The 18080-nt window shown below is 46.3% G+C and overlaps 9 protein-coding genes across 9 annotated transcripts; 4 read left to right on the top strand and 5 right to left on the bottom strand.

Annotated features, from left to right (window-relative positions):
* Window positions 1–43: 43 nt before the first annotated feature.
* SERLADRAFT_450485 (uncharacterized protein) lies at window positions 44–2286 on the bottom strand (the record flags this gene model as incomplete). The annotated part of the gene is made up of 6 exons (XM_007319912.1): window positions 44–458; window positions 512–591; window positions 650–966; window positions 1018–1510; window positions 1576–2036; window positions 2092–2286. 6 exons carry the CDS (start codon window positions 2170–2172, stop codon window positions 313–315), a joined length of 1578 nt encoding a protein of 525 aa, XP_007319974.1.
* A 1184-nt stretch (window positions 2287–3470) lies between these two features.
* SERLADRAFT_450484 (uncharacterized protein) lies at window positions 3471–5540 on the bottom strand (the record flags this gene model as incomplete). Its single annotated transcript, XM_007319911.1, has 8 exons — window positions 3471–3717; window positions 3778–3961; window positions 4027–4378; window positions 4431–4568; window positions 4622–4791; window positions 4845–5311; window positions 5375–5419; window positions 5468–5540. 8 exons carry the CDS (start codon window positions 5521–5523, stop codon window positions 3558–3560), a joined length of 1572 nt encoding a protein of 523 aa, XP_007319973.1.
* A 123-nt stretch (window positions 5541–5663) lies between these two features.
* On the top strand, window positions 5664–6248 carry SERLADRAFT_439508 (uncharacterized protein; the record flags this gene model as incomplete). The annotated part of the gene is made up of 1 exon (XM_007319910.1): window positions 5664–6248. The coding sequence occupies one exon, from the start codon at window positions 5664–5666 to the stop codon at window positions 6246–6248; it is 585 nt and encodes a 194-aa protein (XP_007319972.1).
* Window positions 6249–6373: 125 nt separating this feature from the next.
* On the top strand, window positions 6374–7704 carry SERLADRAFT_471085 (uncharacterized protein; the record flags this gene model as incomplete). The annotated part of the gene is made up of 4 exons (XM_007319909.1): window positions 6374–6680; window positions 6819–7025; window positions 7077–7317; window positions 7366–7704. 4 exons carry the CDS (start codon window positions 6395–6397, stop codon window positions 7586–7588), a joined length of 957 nt encoding a protein of 318 aa, XP_007319971.1.
* Window positions 7705–8079: 375 nt separating this feature from the next.
* Window positions 8080–10608, bottom strand: SERLADRAFT_439506 (uncharacterized protein; the record flags this gene model as incomplete). Its single annotated transcript, XM_007319908.1, has 18 exons — window positions 8080–8118; window positions 8182–8205; window positions 8263–8289; window positions 8346–8401; window positions 8459–8608; window positions 8658–8745; window positions 8799–8884; window positions 8940–9267; window positions 9323–9402; window positions 9462–9497; window positions 9553–9730; window positions 9779–9859; window positions 9923–10025; window positions 10078–10189; window positions 10241–10264; window positions 10339–10361; window positions 10416–10539; window positions 10587–10608. The coding sequence occupies 18 exons, from the start codon at window positions 10606–10608 to the stop codon at window positions 8080–8082; spliced, it is 1581 nt and encodes a 526-aa protein (XP_007319970.1).
* A 431-nt stretch (window positions 10609–11039) lies between these two features.
* On the top strand, window positions 11040–12145 carry SERLADRAFT_416371 (uncharacterized protein; the record flags this gene model as incomplete). Its single annotated transcript, XM_007319907.1, has 3 exons — window positions 11040–11455; window positions 11497–11694; window positions 11827–12145. 3 exons carry the CDS (start codon window positions 11313–11315, stop codon window positions 12143–12145), a joined length of 660 nt encoding a protein of 219 aa, XP_007319969.1.
* A 146-nt stretch (window positions 12146–12291) lies between these two features.
* On the bottom strand, window positions 12292–14368 carry SERLADRAFT_362214 (uncharacterized protein; the record flags this gene model as incomplete). Its single annotated transcript, XM_007319906.1, has 12 exons — window positions 12292–12344; window positions 12403–12511; window positions 12582–12703; window positions 12778–12839; window positions 12898–12994; window positions 13031–13153; window positions 13207–13346; window positions 13397–13457; window positions 13510–13524; window positions 13583–13818; window positions 13889–14069; window positions 14135–14368. 11 exons carry the CDS (start codon window positions 14366–14368, stop codon window positions 12436–12438), a joined length of 1347 nt encoding a protein of 448 aa, XP_007319968.1.
* Window positions 14369–14919: 551 nt separating this feature from the next.
* Window positions 14920–16284, bottom strand: SERLADRAFT_471078 (uncharacterized protein; the record flags this gene model as incomplete). The annotated part of the gene is made up of 4 exons (XM_007319905.1): window positions 14920–15182; window positions 15239–15614; window positions 15677–16086; window positions 16145–16284. The coding sequence occupies 3 exons, from the start codon at window positions 15999–16001 to the stop codon at window positions 15053–15055; spliced, it is 831 nt and encodes a 276-aa protein (XP_007319967.1).
* Window positions 16285–16944: 660 nt separating this feature from the next.
* SERLADRAFT_439503 (uncharacterized protein) lies at window positions 16945–17933 on the top strand (the record flags this gene model as incomplete). The annotated part of the gene is made up of 4 exons (XM_007319904.1): window positions 16945–17167; window positions 17240–17269; window positions 17332–17704; window positions 17804–17933. The coding sequence occupies 4 exons, from the start codon at window positions 16945–16947 to the stop codon at window positions 17931–17933; spliced, it is 756 nt and encodes a 251-aa protein (XP_007319966.1).
* Between the last annotated feature and the right edge of the window lie 147 nt (window positions 17934–18080).

Below are 18080 nucleotides of genomic sequence, written 5' to 3'. Positions count from 1 at the left end.
TTCAAGTTGCACTATCGTTTACTGAGACCTCCAACACCATACATACTTGATCCTGTTCGTGTATATTGAGAATCTACCGTAAGGTACATTATATATATATAAATATAGAATCCATCCCTTGGTATATACCGAGATAAATACGAACAAGGCGGGCAAGAAAAGAGGCACTGGGTGGTAAAGCGCAATGCAATGCCATAGCATAAGTCTTCCAATAATAATAAGCATTATAAAATTCACCAGACACCCACAAATTTCTTGAGAACAGCCGGAGACAAGCCATTCCAAATATATCAACCATGACATCTGAGGCACTCACATCACCATACAAGACTGCATGCGTAATCCGAGCTCCTCGAACTCTTCTTCGGCCGCCTCACGTTCATTCTGCTTTAGCTTTGCTTTGGATTCGACGGGGAACCAATCTTCCATGAAGTTTATCAAAGCCCAATCGACATTTGCTGTAAAAGTAGTGTAAGCTTTAAAAAATATGTTCTGTATAGAGTATCCTTACAGCGATTCGCGGTTAACACAGTCGGTGCGCGACACATTGGGCAGTTTGCCTTGCCCCTCTTCTGAAGCTTGACGAGGCACCTTGAAGAAGTGTGGTTAGTTTCTATGATTACTAGAAAGAATGAACGAGAGTAATCACCTAACGCAAAAGAGATGGCCACATGCAAGGCGTATGGGCTTGAACGCAATGCTCGTGCAGATCAGACAGGCATAATCATCGATGTGTGGGACTATAGGCAAAAGAGTCTCCCCGATGGCTTGAACAAATAGGCGTGGTAGCGAAGTGGAAGTTGTCGGAATCAGGGCAAGGTCAGAAATAGATGGCGTGTGTTCAGCTGGTGGAAGTGGACCATTCCATCTTGCTAAATTTGATGCGAACGCAGGTAATGGTAACGCCGTACGTTTCGTGTGCTTCTTCAGTATTTTGCGAGTCGCTTCGGCATTCGCGAGCTGAAACTGTCATGGGATAAGCTAAGCAGGTAGCGGAACGATAGACGATACACTCACCTTTTTCAAGTCCAGGATGAAGAAGTTAAGTTTGAGGAATGTTCCCAACGCATCTCGACTTTGTTTCAGCTTCAACTTTTGTTTACTGTCAAGACCTCTCTGGGATACACGTTCAGAAAATAGGCGCAGTCGCTTTTCTGACTCTTCGACAGTTCGCTCGCCTCTATTTATCTCTCCAATTCCCTCAAATACCTCGGCTTCAACATAAAGTTGAAAGATCTCGCGCCACGAATATAGGTCCGATTTGACGCCTGGTGTGATAATGGAACTCGGATAAATGTAGGTATTATTAGATACAGGAGAGTGGGGATGGAAGGAAGAAGTCGACGATGTGGGACGTGCGGCATGGGAGATTGATAGCGAGAGCGACTGTAGCGTAGTTGTGAAATCGGAATGAACGGTGACAAGGTGAGTGGAGAGCGATTGCAGGGCTGTAGTGAGAAGACGAAAGAATGCTGTGTCTGATATAAGGGGTATCACAAGCTCATGGGTGCTGTCACAAGTTTCACTATCATCATGGCTTTAGTAGGAAGCAAGAGAAAATAAGGTGAACCATACTTTTGTGACGAATTCGTCAAAGAGTCCAGCGTAAGTTCGGAGCCATTAGGCTGTTCGAGTGACTCCAGGGGAAATTGACGAGAGAGCGCCAGAAGAATCCTGTTAGATACTGCGCTTGGCAGGTCTGCGAGCAGCCCGTTTTGCGCTGTACCCGTTGTGAGCACGTTAGGGGGACATGCCACTTCTGTTTCAGTGTGCAGATCAGATGATGGATGTTTAATGGACAGGCGCAAACGAGGCTCAAGAAAAGTCGACGTGGTCGCAAATTCGTATACAACGTGAGGGTGAAGCGGTTGAAATATATTATGGGTGTTGTCGCTGGTCGTGTGACTATCAAGCTCGACGTCGTCGAGGTTTCCGATTCTGGCGGTTTCTCGGTGCTCGAGCAGCTGCTGAAGAACAGATGGACTCAGACCCAAAGAGGAGAGTTCATTCACAACTTGGTTGATGAGCTTCTTTAGCTACAAATGACGAAACTGAGTACATTTGTGGGCTGAAGAGATAGGCAGTACTGACCTGGCGATATTCTATAGCGTTATCCCGCAATTCTGGAGGTAACGTGAGGAGTAGCTGCGCATATGTTTTGGAGAAATGCATAGCCAGTCAAAGTGCATGGCGTTGGAACTGAGGAAAGTTTCAGTTTGCCAGTTTGAACTGTCCAGGGCGAGTCGGAAAGGCTTGCTTTGGTGAAGCAGCGAAATGACTCAATCCAGTAGAGTGGTGGCTGAGACTCTCGGAATTTATTCCAGGTACCGTATCATCGGATAACTAGTACTTGGTTATACTTATAACTCCCAAAACGACATCAGTATTGGCGGTTGTTCTGTAATAAGGAAACCTCGATTGAACCTGAAGCTTATATGGAAGGCTTCGAAGACCATGGTTCAACTTTCAACCGCTCGAGTGGCCGCGATCATTTTTATCGTAATCATAACTAAAAGGTGGTTCTCTAGAACCGCGGTTTAAACTTGAAAACTCGAATAGTAGTAAGTAGTCTCTCGTCGCTGGTTGCTCATCAGAAAATTATCCTGTTTAGATCCACATGCTACGACCCACCTGCTTGCCCCACACTGAACTCGGGCAGGTACAAGTAAGCCAATATTATTTTACAGTAGAATTCGACCCGAAACTCTCAGGAGATCACTATTCATAATGTCCGTGTCAGTGGTCGCTCGTATCCTCGTGGCAAAAATCCCTCTGTCACTTTGTCTAGTACGTACTACTACTCACTCAGGTGTGTACCTCAACAAGTTCCGCGTGAGTGAATCGGAAGTCGTTCTGATGTTCTCCGTGTCAGTTTTGCACAGCTACGTCAGTTATACTTGTGACAGCTCAGATAGAGTCCAGGAGTTGCGAATAAAGCTACGTCACGTCTACTATATACATTCCAGAAATATACCAGATAACCCCACGGATAGGCACACCTGAACAAGGGATTCTATTTCAGATGGAGATGCTTACACGGAGAGTCGCAGTAGTCCTCTCGCTAAATTGCCTCGTCTGATGGTATGAATGGTTTTGATTTGCGGAGGTCGGTATCACACCGTCTTTGTGGGAACCTTGTGACCCTGCTAGTATCGATTTCGGGGGATCAGCTCAACGGTCATATATTCCATGTTGTTCCTACGCAGTGAGCGTAGGCTATTGGGCCAACCTTATCAAGCCTTTTGATCGTTGAATATCTAATGTGGACTCGGCTCAAGATTGTGGTCACTTGTATCCGAAGTCCAGTAATGCAGCAATATTGTTTGAAGACATTTTCGCTGTGTACCTTCGAATCCAGAAAGTACTTGCCAGTAAGGTGTTGTATGGAATATATGATTTACAAGCCATAAAAGTCTGGATTTAACCTTCAATTGTCTTACCCCTTCCCTCACTGGTATGCCCCCAAAGAGCAGGTTATTTGGTCTGTTCCATTTCTCTGATTTCTAACTTTACAAATAGTACGTGCACTAGTACCGCGAATAAACCACCTTACCCCGTCAGTTGCCGATAACTCCCGTCCAAGTCTCAATCAAATCGATCACACAGTAGCCATTCGCTGGCACATACTGCTTCGTGATAATTTTGATTACTTCCTGTGCTACCATGCCGCCCAGAAAAGCGGCTACGTTGGGCAATTCAGCAGTGGGCGCACGAACGCTGTTATGTAAAGTTCAGGGAATGCTACTTCGAGGACATGATTATTATTCTGAAACTTACATTTCGCCGAGAGCGTCGTCCAATTGTTCAGGAAGTTCTACTCCCTGACCTATAACGGACTGAATCTCAGTCCTCAGTGCTTCTTCGGTAGGAGGAATATCTGGTTGGCGAGAGAGCAAGGTGAACAGTGCTGAAAGGGCAAGATGTGTCGATGTTTCTTTGGGTGACACCGATAAGGAGTTCACTATGAGTCGATAAGGCGTCATCTTAGAATTGCAATTCAAGTTTAGATGACTCGGTTACACGCACCCAGAGCACTTTTCTCGCTATCAAAAGTCCCCCACTTTTTGCCCTGCATGATTTGCAACGCATGTGCATTCTTGACTAAGGAGTCTACCAAAGAGTCTTCTATAGGCACAGTTAGCAAGCTCTTGAACACGCGTTTCTCCTCTTCCGCTTGTGTCTTATACAAACGCTGGAGATGGATGTAATTATTCGTATCTGATTTCATGTCAGGCAGTGTTGGTGAAAGTGGAAGTGCATATGGCGGCAAAAGCGTAAAATCTCGGAGCGCTGCGAGGAGGTGGAAGAAAGGAGGGGAAGTTGGTCCGAGCGAAGCAAGTCTAGGATCAGAAAATAAAGCGGATATTTCAGAAGGAACCTGAACAAGGTAATATAAGTAAGCTACAGAGGAGAAAAGGATGCCCACGAACCTTAGTCTCGCTCCAGCAACGGTACGCCTGCGCTTCTGCCTCATCGAAATTCTCTTCATCATATTTCACTTTCAGTGCAAGTATTCCCTGTTTGAACTCTTTTTTTTCTGCGTAAGACTTCGGGGGATTTCCATCGTGCTTATTTATAGTATGAGATCACAAGTGGCGTGCAGGGAGATCAACGGCTTCACCTTTTTCTTCCAGTCCTCCAGTGCACGAACAAGAATAGTAACGTACGGAATATGACCATGCTCAGTTGGGTCCATAGAAGACAAATCGAGCGATAATGCATGTTCTAATAGCGCCGGGAATGGCTTGTCGATGCGAAGAGAAGGCGATGTTTCCGAGTGGCTCTCAATGACTGGAATATCCAACTTTTCAGCGGGAAAAAAAATAAAGTAACATTAAACTGACTGTTATGTTCATGGAATTGGATAAAGAACTCTGCAAGAAAACCAGCCGATCGTATGACTGCAAGTGGTGGGTATGTGTCATCTGACCACAGTAACGATGATAGTTTCTCGAGTATCGTCTGCTCGAGATTATGTGTGATAACAAGGGTGAATGTTGCAAACCACTCTGGCTGTGTGTCTAATATGCTTTCGAGTGTCCTTGTGTCCGCTTTTCCTTCTACACCGTCATTCAGCTCAGATAGCAGACGCACGGCTTCCTCAGCCCTGGACTTCCCGATGCTTTTGAATCCTTCTAAGAAGAAGTTGTTTCCCGCATCTGAATGCGAGACTGAAGCATGATCGAGGATGGTGAAGTGACCGATCCCAGGAAGAACGAGGTTCTTGAGGACGGAAGATGAAGTAGCTGAAGCGGATATCACCAAAATCCGAGATGATTCAAGAGCACTCTGTCCAGATGCTGCCCACAAACTAAACAGACAATATTTCAGTTGATCACGGTATCGATCGTTCTGGTTATTCAATGCCCCTCACCGAAGCTGACGGTCATATCTACGGGTCTTATTGTCGGGCTGTGACCTAATCGCTGTAAACCTGAAGCATATAGATGCGAATCAGTGAGCTTACTGCAAAGCTGTCGTCGCCTCTTCGATATCTTGAAATTCGTGAGATGATCCTGTCATGTTAGTGGACGATGGTCAGGTTTGGGATGCAAGCGCTGGTCCTTTGCTAATTTAGTGGATTTAGTAATCCAACGTGACATATATACGCGTGCCATCACATTCAGTCACAGGTCACACATCCTCCTTTGCTACCTTGCACGATGACTGAGACGCGTCAATTTGGCGATCTTGCTACCCAGCTTGTCATGGAATCGCGGAGGTCGACCGCAACGGATACCATCATGAAGTACAACGACAGTCTCGTCAGATCAATTGTTCGAGAGCAGCGCGATCTCGAGAAACTCATCGACAATGGAGACATCGTCTCACCATCCATGCTCATCTACCAAACTGCGATCGTACGAAACAAAAGATGTCTGCTAGCATATCACAAACATAGGATGGATATACTGAGGGACATGTACTGGGAGGTCGGAGGGGCCCTACCACATATGCTGAGCAACCAAGACCTTAGAAGCAAATTGTCTCCACACGAGGTTGATTTCCTAAGGCAGTACAACACCTCCATCATGGAGTATCGTGCTGGCTTCTCCAACGAGCTTGACATCACAGCAAGCATTATTCACCCTCCCAGAGATCTCCACGTTTTGGTGAGAGTGGCAAGGGATTGTGGAGTCATTCAGACGGAACTAGGGAGCATAGATTTTCAAAAAGGACAGAGGTTTATGGTGAGAAGAGCCGATATAGAGCATTTGATTGTCCAGGGATACCTCGAGGAAGTTTAGGCAAGTCATGTCAATTTATCTTTAGTCTCTCCGTTTCCTTATGTCGCGGCGGTAGTCACGTGACATTGTTTATTTCTAAGGGTGCAGCCAAACATCATACATAATTCGGCATGCCATTCATGAACGCGTTCCCTACACCAACAGCCATGATCCTTAGACGTCTCCAACCTCTTCTACATCCACAACCACGCTGCTACAAACTTTCTTTCACACACAGGAATGTACCGCGCGCCAGGTATCGCGCCAGTATCATTACACCATCCCGTGCCATTCAAACTGGACCATTTCAAGTCACATCCTCTGTCTGCGCATCAAAAGACCCTAGTCTGGTACACATGACATCAGGGATTATGCCCTCTATGTTCTCTCCTTCAGAACCAGAGCCCTCGGAACAAGATGACATATCTGATCAGGAGTGGGAAATCCGAACAGGTTCGCTCATCCTCCAAGTAACTCGACTCGAGACCCTCTGATGCTACGCTCAGTCTCCCTTTCACCGATACTCTTATCAACCCTCGAATATTTTGAACTCGCATAACTGAAACCATCTGTTCTCGGTTTTGGAAACAGGTCGTGCGATCTACATCCTCCAGCAAACCCTTCCAAAATTTTTTCACCTGGGCCTCGTGGCTCACATTGACCCAAGTAAAGCACCCGTCATTGCAGAAGCGTCAGGGAAAGGAGACGTGGAGAGCATATATAGTGCTAAAGTACGGCTGTTGTATACGCCTCCTGTTCCCCTGCCTTCCCCATTTCCAAGAACACTGCATATAGAAGGTAGGCGCAGCTTCATGTCATTTCACAACGTCTATTCATCTTTTAACTCAGGTTTGCCGTTATATATGGCTTCTTCTGTGTTCATTCGACACACCATGAAGACGCTTTACTCTGATTTACACGTGACATTGCGGAAAATGACAGTGCAGTCTGCTGCATCATCACAAGCTAAGAGCGAGGAGCCATATGCAAAACGCGAGAAAAACTTTCATCGAAGGGAAAAGAGTTTATTTGTGAGCTTGTGCGTCACAGGAACTACGCGAGTGAGTGGTGGTCGGGGGCAATGGGAAATGTATGTAAGATTTCGGACCTCATTAAACCACAGCTGACCAGATTTCAGTGACTCAACCTACGGTTTTTCGCCTATATCTGGACTCATCCATACTCACACCATTAACTCGATCCAGCCCGCTCCTCATCAGGCTGTTTACGATACTCTAAGATCCTCGTTGATGAGTGTCTTTGGAATAAGTGGTGGTGAACCAGGGACCATCAGACCTGAAGAAGTGAGGGTTAGTGGTGCAAAATTCAAATGTGAGGGGCCAGCACGTAAATATGAGTGAGATCGATGGAGGTTTTCGAGGTGAGGATACTCTGGCGGGGTATGCTGTACCATTCTCGTCACTTAATTTTAATACCAATTGTGATGTAACATGCGTTTTTCATGTACACCATACATCAAGATATTTGGGACTGAGGTGAAGCAATACTTTTCTCGCGGAAGTCGAAACCTCGACATCATATGCCCCCAACTGTGATTCGTTATAAATGTATACGCTATGTTAGACCCCTTCCTATCGAGTCACGCGGTCCTCAACGTATTGCTTCAGTTACTAGTTGAACTATATTTGTGGCCAGTAAATTCAGTTCTTATATTGCTACAAGTGTATTTTTCTTCGTTCTATCGAACGTTCCCGCCAGATGATAAATAGCCTTTTAGGAGACTAGACTAGAGGCTTGCCTTTTGTTTGATGATGTCAACAGCTCTATGGGCCAACCTGGAGGGGTTATAAGTTAGCCATGTAGCTCATCATGAAGGATAAGCTTTTATAGATTACCCATAAAGAGTAGCTTGAGGATGAGTACCCAGATGCTGAAATGGCGAATATGATTAAAGTATGGTCAGGAATCTTCAGGATACGTTAATGTGACTTACGATTGGAAAGATACTCGCATCAGCCTGTACGTTACGAGCTACATGAGCAACCAATTGACGATGTGACAAGGAATTACTAACCACTCTGAGATTTGAAGTACCATAGACCTATGCGCAAAAAGTTAAAAGATTTACTTTGAAACGTAACTTGAACAATGCCCTACCTTCAAATTATTGTCGACAACTCCATTCTGCGAACGAGGGAGCATAGAAGCAGTTCCTAAATCAAGAGTTATCTCCATCTTTTCTTATGTCGTTCTACTAAGACGTGACGAACCAATAGGATGGAATGCGCTGATGACATTTGTGCGCACGTATTCCCGAAGCTCACTGTCTGACCATGTTGGCAGTGGCTCGATGATCTTAGCTGTCTCTTCGCCAAGTGGTCCAGTCTGCATCACCTTGAATGCATATTTAATGGCTTCGACTAGCATGATCATATCTGCAGGGATTGAGAATAACATTCTAATACATACAATGGTACTTGCCTATATCCCCTGGTGAGCGGAGCGTCCCTAAATCGATTTCAGGAGGATCGAGGGCAGAAGGTGACACTGCATGAACCTGTACTTAGGCTTCAGTTATCAATATAAAAACGCGCAATAATATAGTCTGACATGTCCTCGACACCATGCATGCTGGAGGAAAACAGATAAGGTGTAATGTCGAGCATTCTCGGTCGTGCATGAAGCATGTTGATATGCTGCAGAAAGATCCGGATGAGTTGAGCACATTATTCAGCAAAGTGCACTACTTACATGGGAACAGGATCATCTCCAGTTGGGCAACGCCGTTCTTCTCAAGCCAGGATCGCTGCACTTCGTATACTTGTCTCCAAGGGGAGTTTTGCATGGTAGTATCTCGAAGTGCCTTATCCAGAGAATCGAGCATGGTCTTCATTACATCTGGACCAATGAAAGCTTGTGCTGGTAAGAACACAAGAGTCGAAAGGGTGCTGCTAAGCATTCCTGATTTTGACTGTTTGTATTGCTTTAACTTCTCTTCGGCAAATGTATCCAAAGACAAATCGTCCACTGTTTCGTGTATACCTCGGAGTTCGGCCCCCATACGTACGGTAAAGTGATCCTGTAATTCATGCACTAAGATCTTCTGTCCAGTAATCAATGGATAGGACAAGTACCTGAAGATTTTCGCCTACGCCTGGTAGGTCAACTTTCACGGGTATGTTAAGTCGGCGCATTATATCAGGGTTTCCAATACCTATCCACGTTTTAAACATGAAATTTCTCCATTGCATAACAACATCAACATGTGCTTACCAGAAAGTTCCAACACCTGGGGCGTCTGCAAAGCACCTACACACAACGGCTTATTAAGGACATATTACGACTGCGATAGTAACGACAGTACCTGCAGAGATGATCACCTCACGCAGAGCACCAGCGGAATATACTTGGCCCCCCACGGAATATTCTACTCCCTGAGCTCGTTTAGGGCCATTCATGTTGTCATCCAACAGTACTCTGGTGACATGTGCACCTGTCAGAACAACTATGTTTGGACGGTCTGCAACGTGGTCGTAGTACGCCTATAAAGCATTTCAGTTTTGGACGAAATATATTGCAAAAAAACTTACATTGGTACTGTAACTCCGTGAGCCCGTCACGGGATCAATCGAAGCGGTATACGTCCAAATCCCAATAAGATCCCCGGAAGACTGATTACAAGACACATAAAAGAAGTCACAACGGTTTCCAAAAGAAGTTACAGAACCACACACCTCTGACATGTTGGTTGCCACACCCATCTCATTTAGAGTCTTGAAAAAAGGGAGAGCTAAATCAAAATAGTAGCTATATGCTGTCGTTTTGACATAGCCATTCCTTGGAGGGTTCAGTCACTCGTGGTAATTTTCTCGCTATTGTTTTATCCTACCTTCCATGCTCTTCCGCATTATTATCCGCATGGTGTTTCATAGCATAGTCTGAAGGAGGGCTCCAAGCTTCAGATGCTTTCACGGCATCCTGTATAATGCTCCAGTTCCATCCTTTACCATGAAGTTGAGGTAATTCAGCTAGCCTGCAACACTGAAACTTACCAGTAACACCGAGTGCCTCCCAATCTGTAAGTGGACAGATGGCATGGAACCATACTGTTATCCTCTATAGACTTGATAGCAGAAAGATATTCACGCACCATCATGTTCTATCTGTGACCCTCTTAAGATGAGGACATCAATTGATAAATAATTCAGAGCAGACAATCATTGATACCTCGTGTAAGCCATATAGTTGAGGGCTGATGACCCTCCAAGTACCTTCCCGCGATTTATCGCAATTCGACGATCATTAGCAGCTCCTTGAGGGACCGAGTAAAAGTTCCAGTCATAATCGGGATCTGGGTACACGTTAGGAAATACTCGTAGAAGGAAACACTACACATACTGCCAAGAACCTTCCCGATCATGCCTTTGGAGGATCGGACCCTGATGAGTGGAGAGTATTTGAACCTCAATCTTTGCAGAAAACCTACCAGGTACAAGTATAAAATCATCGTCTTTTCTTAGACCAGCTTCAATGACTCCGACCCTCACTTTAGAGTCAGTTGATAGTCTGATATGATATCTCGTCAGTAACAGTCAGCGTTTGGAGATGCGAGTGCTTTTACAGCGTTGCCAAAGCGAGACCTGTCGTTCCTCCTCCTGCGTCACCCAGAATCCCAAATCAGGTAAAAAGAACCAAGTCACATTGGTTCTATCAGGACTTGCCTATAACAATATAGTCAAATGCTTCTTTAGAAAACGCGAGTGCGGCCTCCATTGTGGAGATTCAAAGACGGCGGACGATGGAGTAGAGGCTTCCAAGCCTTAAGCATCTTGTATAAATCCATCATCCTCTTTCACACCACTTATCCCCTCGGACAAAACGAGGAATTCCCTTGTACGAACGGCCTCTGCACAAGCAATTGATGATGATGATCCTCCTGGACAGATGGTGACCATGGGATACAGCATCCACTCATCTGGGCCATGAATTGCCTTCGGTAGAAGCGACCCTGCCCATCGAATTCAAATCCGTCAGAGCGGCACTCAGGTTCACTCACAAAATGGGAGTTTTCCGTGCCGGACAACCTCTTTTCGATTGATAAATGGGGTCATAGTCACAGAACCGATGGACCTTGGGAGAAACAACCATTCAACGTGGGATGGTCCGTTGATGACAAGGGAATATTGGTCTGCAGAGAAGGGTAAACTCATGCGAAGTTACAAGACTTTCCGAGTCAAGTTCAGAGTCCGAGAGTCCACGGTGACTGCGTGAGTGATCTTGATTGAAGTTGTCTGAAACTTTTGTCTAGTCAAATCTCTGGTTACACAGTGGTAACAAAACTTGTCGTGCAACGCCCAAAAAGACAAGCTTTAGGCTTTAACGACCGTCCGGGTACTAGTTCAGTTACTGCGGGTCTGATAGGCGCAATTAGAGAAACTGGGGACACAGCCGTGGCTGAGAAGACCGGTATCATGACAAACACGAAAGATAAGGGCCTCTGTTCTTGGTACGATAGAAATAAACCATGATTGCCTGAGGTTCCGATATGTTTGGGATTAAGTTAGCTATAGATGCCGGGTGCTAAGATACTAGTAGTTTTCAAGTGACGATCATCTTCGATCCTGTAAGGTATAATCAGGAGTGTGCACGCAACATTCCCTGCAGCAGCAGCAACTTTGCTAGGGATCGAGGACGGTAGTTCAAAGAAGAGCTCAAGCTTAACTTTAGTCCACTCCGAGTCCGCTCGCATAGGCTTCACCGCGGCTTTCGCACGAGTTCAGACATACGTGCGACAATCCAGGACAATCCACATCGAGGAACATCCACACGGAAAACCAGACGAGATCTTATCAACAATTTACCAGTTTGATATGACCATAATAAGCTCTTCATTTCAAGTGAGAGGGCGATCTATCTCTCTACCCCTGAAACCTAAGCTGGAAGGGGGAGGAACCTGATCACATCTTATCAGACTATCGGGTAGTCTTCGTGACTGCTAGTGAAAGAATACATTGCTTTATTTTTCGAAAAATCTGCAGGTTTCACCCTTTGTCCGTTGAGGACCGCCGGAATAATATCGACAGGGACCCTGTCACGCACTCATGTGCGAGACTCATCTACGTGGTACAATGAAAGAGATATATAAAAAATACACTGCTGGGGATAGAGAGATTCAGTAGGAGGGATAAAACAAAAGTGGATGATATTGACGTACTACAACCCTGCGTCGCCTGCTCAAGAAAACACATCACGCTATTCTGAACTCCAGCACAGACGATTCCGCGAGATCGTATATTTTCTCGAGCCGTAGGCCTGCAGCAGCTCTATGGAGTGCAGAATAAACAACAAGTAGTCAACAAAAGAAGTCTTTCCGTCTGTGAAGGCTGGACTAACCCTAGAGTCACGGAATCCTGTACCGTGCGCTCCTTGGCATTATGGATGAACCACATGTTGAGGTCTTGCTGGTACATCCGAATATTCCCAGAGCCAAAGTTAGGCAACATCGGTTCAGGGGCCTGTTCGATCGGCGTGGCAAATTAGAACATGTGACAGGAACAGGAACAACAGAAGGGGAAAACACGACACCAACTAATTCTTGTCCGAGGGTACTAGACCGCAACTTCGGACTTGCAGATGAAAGAACGTAATCGTCTGTGAATGAGAGACTCGGTGAGATTTCCACGATGATCGTCTGGGTATCGTTACGTACGAATCAGAAGCCGGCTATGGGGTGCCATTGCTCGTCGAACGTTTCGGATTATTACAGCTGCCTCAGCGTCAGGCCAGTCGTGGATTATATTCCGCAGCTAATGCCTTTGGTAAACAAGAGCCTCGATAGTAACCAAAAGGTGAAGACTTGCATAATAAACGTCCTTCCCTTGGGCGGGTATCTCCTCGAAGAAGTTCAATGGGATGAATTCAATTCGTTTTTCCTCAACAGCCTCGGGTGCATCTTTTTGCCAGACCTGGGAAGAAATGCGAGTGAACAAAGTAGAATTGCTTCGTGATAGGAAAGTACCTCGGTCGCCTGTACGAGCACCTCGGGAAGGTCTTGATCTGTGATCTTGAGGTGAGGGAATTTCTTGGCCAAAGGTAGAGAGAAGGTTCCAATACTAGCGCCGACATCACAGACCGTTGAAACCTCATTCCAAGGATAATCTATCGGAGAGCTGAATCATCTTTACTGATTTATAAACAGTGTTACTCACGATGTAGCACTGAGAGCGATCCCATGACATCGCCCAAGCCAACCATTGCACGATGGTAGTTCTGCTTTGATGTAAGACCACAGAACTCGGGTTGAGACCGTTGAGTGACTTACCTCACGCCTTTCATCCTGTTGAATTCGATTTAGAAAATTGAAGCGATGTATGAGTACAGGTAATGCAACGTACGTCCTCCCTCATCCAGTCAAAGAAGCTGCCTTGAATATTACGTTTTCTGAGAGCATAAATCAACGGGGCTTTGTCTGGTTCATACGAAGCAGCAAAGTCCGGGTCTACCAAAGTCTCGTATAATGATTCAGCAGCTTGTGAAACGTCCTGTGCGTAAATCCGAGCCAGACACGAAACATTCGAAGATGATTTCAACATTAGAGACAAGCGATTGTTCGCAAAGACGTCCACATCGACTATAGGCGAGAAATGTGCGCATTTAGTCAGGTCCGGGGGGTCGAATTGTGCATGAAATCCCAAACGTACCCTCCAGGAAACAGCCTTTGCATGCGAGTACTCTCAGAAGACGACATAGCTTTCCCTTCTCGATGTGCACGATGTCAGCGAGCTCTGCTACATGCAGACCATTCGGAAAGTCGGCCAAAACGTCGGCAATCTTGGCACGAATGGCAGCGCCGGCGCATGCCCAGTCAAAGTTTTCTGTGAGCTATGAGTTCATTTGAAGGGAAATATTTATCATCAGGAACCATATTCCTAGAACGTCGCTCTTACATTGATCAGAGTGTGCTGAGGTGGTGCCAGGGAGACACAAAGCTGCTGGCAAGCCCCCTCCAACAACCTCACCGCTTTCTTCAAAGCTACCGTGTCCGCGGCGGAATCAAGGGGATGTGGGCTCGTTGAGTTTATGGTGGGTACATCTCCACTCTTCTTGTACTCTGCAATAGCCTGTCGCGCAGAAGTGTTGATGATGGCGAGGAGCGCCTCGAGCTGAGCTTCGGCTGACATGAGCAGAACGTCTGAGAGGGGTGAATCAAGGTATGGGAAAATATTTATCTGGGTAGCTCTGGCGCGCCGACTTATATGCACTACATCATGCTTTCCTGTGTAGAACAGTGGTGCATTCTATTGAAGGTGAGAAATATTTCAAGGTGTAGACACCCTCTTGGACCGATGGGGACAAAAAAGGTTTAGTCAAATCGCGAGTGATTATCTATCTGTGTGTGAAAGAATAGCAGGCACTATTCTCGCCAAAATGTTCTTATCAGTTTCTGGCTATAGTTGGCCGGAGAAACAGGGACTGGATGGATACGCACAATGGCGAATCCTTCGCACAAGAAGAGGAAGTAATGATGTGGTTGCGATGTAAGTATAAGTAGCGTTCGGTGCTTTTGATATATCTGACATTTGAATGATTGTAACGACTGGTGAATACTAGGAGAACAAAGACTCTTCCTTTAGCAGGTTAGTGGTCCAAGTAGCCGCTGGCAATGAGCAGGTTGGCACGACCGCCACCGGTACGCTGTGAACGACGGGCGAACCCGGTACCCGTTACTCGTTTATACAACTTATGCTTGTCCATGGTCTATATAAGATCACCGTTCCTGTAGTCTACATGATTATCGGTACGCGGACCTAGCACTACAATTGAGAAAGCAGCCAGGCGACATATATATCACTACAGGTTTTGGCCTAATCGTAGAAAACGAGAGCCCTCAACTCGATAGATTCTCGCAAAGGCGCGTCTTTGGGTGCACTTTTGTCCAAGAAGCCGGTATGTGGTGTGAAGACCGCTAGATCCTTGATCTTCGCAGAATCGTAGCTGGGTCAAGAATATGATTGGAACGTGAACTCAACATGCAGATGTCACAGACGTACCATTTAATCAGTACCAACTCGTCCTGTGTCATCTCCTTCAAATAATTCCACTTGTGGTTCGGGTTGAATTTAACACCGAACGTTTCGCCTTCCCGGTCAGGAAAGATGAGTTTGACTGGAACCAGGTCAGTCTCTTGGTTGACACTTGTATAGTCACATAGTGCAAGTGGATAGTCCACGGCAGGATGTGTGATGGGACGCCAGAGATTAATGATCTGGAAACGCTTCTTCACGTACACTTCCGCTTCTTCGGCAGGGAGGTGACGATGTACACGGTTGACGGCAGCTGCAGGCGTCTGGTCAACGTGGACCTGAGAAACAGGCTGACGTTTAGATTCGTCATCGCTCGACTGTCCAGGTCGGCGACGCCGAATAGCTGTAAAGATGGTAAAAATTCAATGTCTGCATCGTGTAATGGCAGTCGATATTAAGACGTACTGTGGTCAAAGAGGACGACTTTACTCGCACCAGTGAGCTCTTTGATGAGTTCGGCGCTCTCCGGGTAATATTCGTTCTTAATATCCTCGTCATTCGTAAATGCTTGGTGCTTTGCAAACCTCTTATAATACTGATAGCCAGCCTTATCAAGTGTGAACTCGTGCTCCTTTCCTCTGATATTGTTGATTTCTACGGTGTGTGTTTCTGGAACCCAATTTCTGGGACTCTGTCCTGAAGAAGGGTCGACATTAATTCGGGTGAATGGAGCAGAGCCATCAGGCGGCGGAACGAAGTAGATGAGCTGGGCAGGAACAGAAGAAGACATTTGTGAAGGATCTGGAGGTGTGGGTTATGAAAAGCGTTAAGCAAGTAGAAGTCGGTGCTGATAGGCTTTATAGGCTTCATATGATCTGGACCAGGCTGAAATGTAAGAAAGAGAATCTATGACGTGTGATGAGTCTGACTAACCTCTCCAATCTCACTCCTAGTACCGCAATGGCGAATGTCGGAACATCGCTCAGCCGTAATCTGACATATCTCTCCAGGGGCTTGCTTCGTCACTCATCTGGGCAAGGCGCAACCAATGAATCGATCGCAGTCACCGTTGTAGCAGTAGTGCTAGTAAGTAGTGATGTGGGATCGGGTTAGTCATCTTAGTCATCCTCATTTGCAACCGAGGATCAACAAGTCCGAGTCTACAGCGTTTTGGCCATCGCCTCTCAGTGCGATGGACTCAAATACAATATCTGTTCCAGCAGTTTTACTCTGTCGTACAGTACCTCATCTCACCAAAGTGCCAATCCGCTGGGTGCGTTTTCGTGTCGACATGGCGAGGTCTCACCAAAAGTAGATCGCCAAACTTGGAAGTTCACCTGTGTATACTCCAAAGGTCGTCATGCATCTTGTAACAGTTACCGTTAAACCGTGGGTGAGACATAGACACGCACCAGCTATGTAGACTGATAGCACGGCACCCTGTGGCGATCACTGGGTATGTATTGAACCAGCCTGAGACCCGATGACTCATTTCTCGTTCTTAACTCCTGCTTCCTAGGATTACTAAGGAAACAATAGACATAATCGTAGGAAAAACATGCCAGGAAGTGAGGTGTGTAAGCCAAGCACGCAACTTTCACGCTCCCTTCTCAGCTGACTCTTCAGCGCTTCAGCTTTCGCAACATATATATCCCGAAAGGATGTCGCCATACAATACTCTTGTCCTTCTGTATCCGGACCTTGAGAGGTTGGAGCATATCTGAACATCGACAATGAGCTCCACAACGAGCGCACACCTCAAATATTTCCTTCCTCCGTCAGATGGGCGGCGAGTGTACACCAATATTAACGCTGATCCCGTGACTGGCAAGGCTGACCGTAGTTGGGTAGAGGACGATCACGAAGCTCAGATCGAGAACGTCCGTGGAAGTGAGGACGATTACACTCTCGATAATTCTGGCTTCCAGTTCTACCGCCGCCCCGCCAAGCATACCAGTTTCACAGATGATGCTGAGATCGAGAGAGATTATTACCCAGAGAGCACCGAGCTCATCAAATAACTAACAGGCGCGAGCAGTGCTGTCATATTTGACCACAGTATGTTCATTGTCTCTGCATATCACAGGTTGTCTTCTGACTTGCTCAACCCCTTATCCCAGCTATTCGACGCCATCGACCAGGGGAAGCAGACGATAGCCCACAAAGGCGTCAACCAGTCTCTCTTGTCCATGTCGACCATACCACAGCGTCCTCCATAGCTCGCGTCCATCGTCATCTCCCACCCACTGATGCGCCTGCTCTCCTTCGCCGCCGTTTCCAGATCATCAATCTCTGGCGCCCCATCTCTCACGCAGCTCTTGGTTGGCCCCTCGCGCTGTGCGATTATCGTAGTGTCGCCAAAAAGGATTTGATACCGGTTGCACTGATCTATCCGGATAGGGAAGGGGAGATATTGGGTATTAGATACAACCCAAATCACAAGTGGAAGTATCTCAGGGGCATGGAACCGGACGAGCTCGTGCTTATCAAATGGTGCGTATTATGATTATTCATTCAAATTCTTGGGGGGTGGGGGCGGGCGTTTGATCGTTTAGGAATGGTTCACACCGCTAATATCGCCTGATATTCTAGCTTTGACTCTGTGCAAGACGGCAGCGTAGCGGTTATGACTCCCCACACAGGATTCCAGGATCCGACGACTCCAGAAGATGCCCCTCTGCGAGAGTCGATTGAGCTAAGAGTTCTTGTTTTCTACGACTGATGAACCCATTGTATTCGATCATGACTGTCGTTTTCGGAGTATGTAGCATTGTGCCAACATTTTGTAGTGTGTCCTGACCTTCATACAAGCGCAATCAAAAAGGAAATGTATTTTGTTGTGGTAATGTGCTACACAAATTGAGGTTTC

This window comes from Serpula lacrymans, assembly GCF_000218685.1.
Source record: "Serpula lacrymans var. lacrymans S7.9 unplaced genomic scaffold SERLAscaffold_9, whole genome shotgun sequence".
In the NCBI taxonomy this organism is placed as follows: domain Eukaryota; kingdom Fungi; phylum Basidiomycota; class Agaricomycetes; order Boletales; family Serpulaceae; genus Serpula; species Serpula lacrymans.
This window is presented reverse-complemented; position numbering and strand designations above follow the sequence as displayed.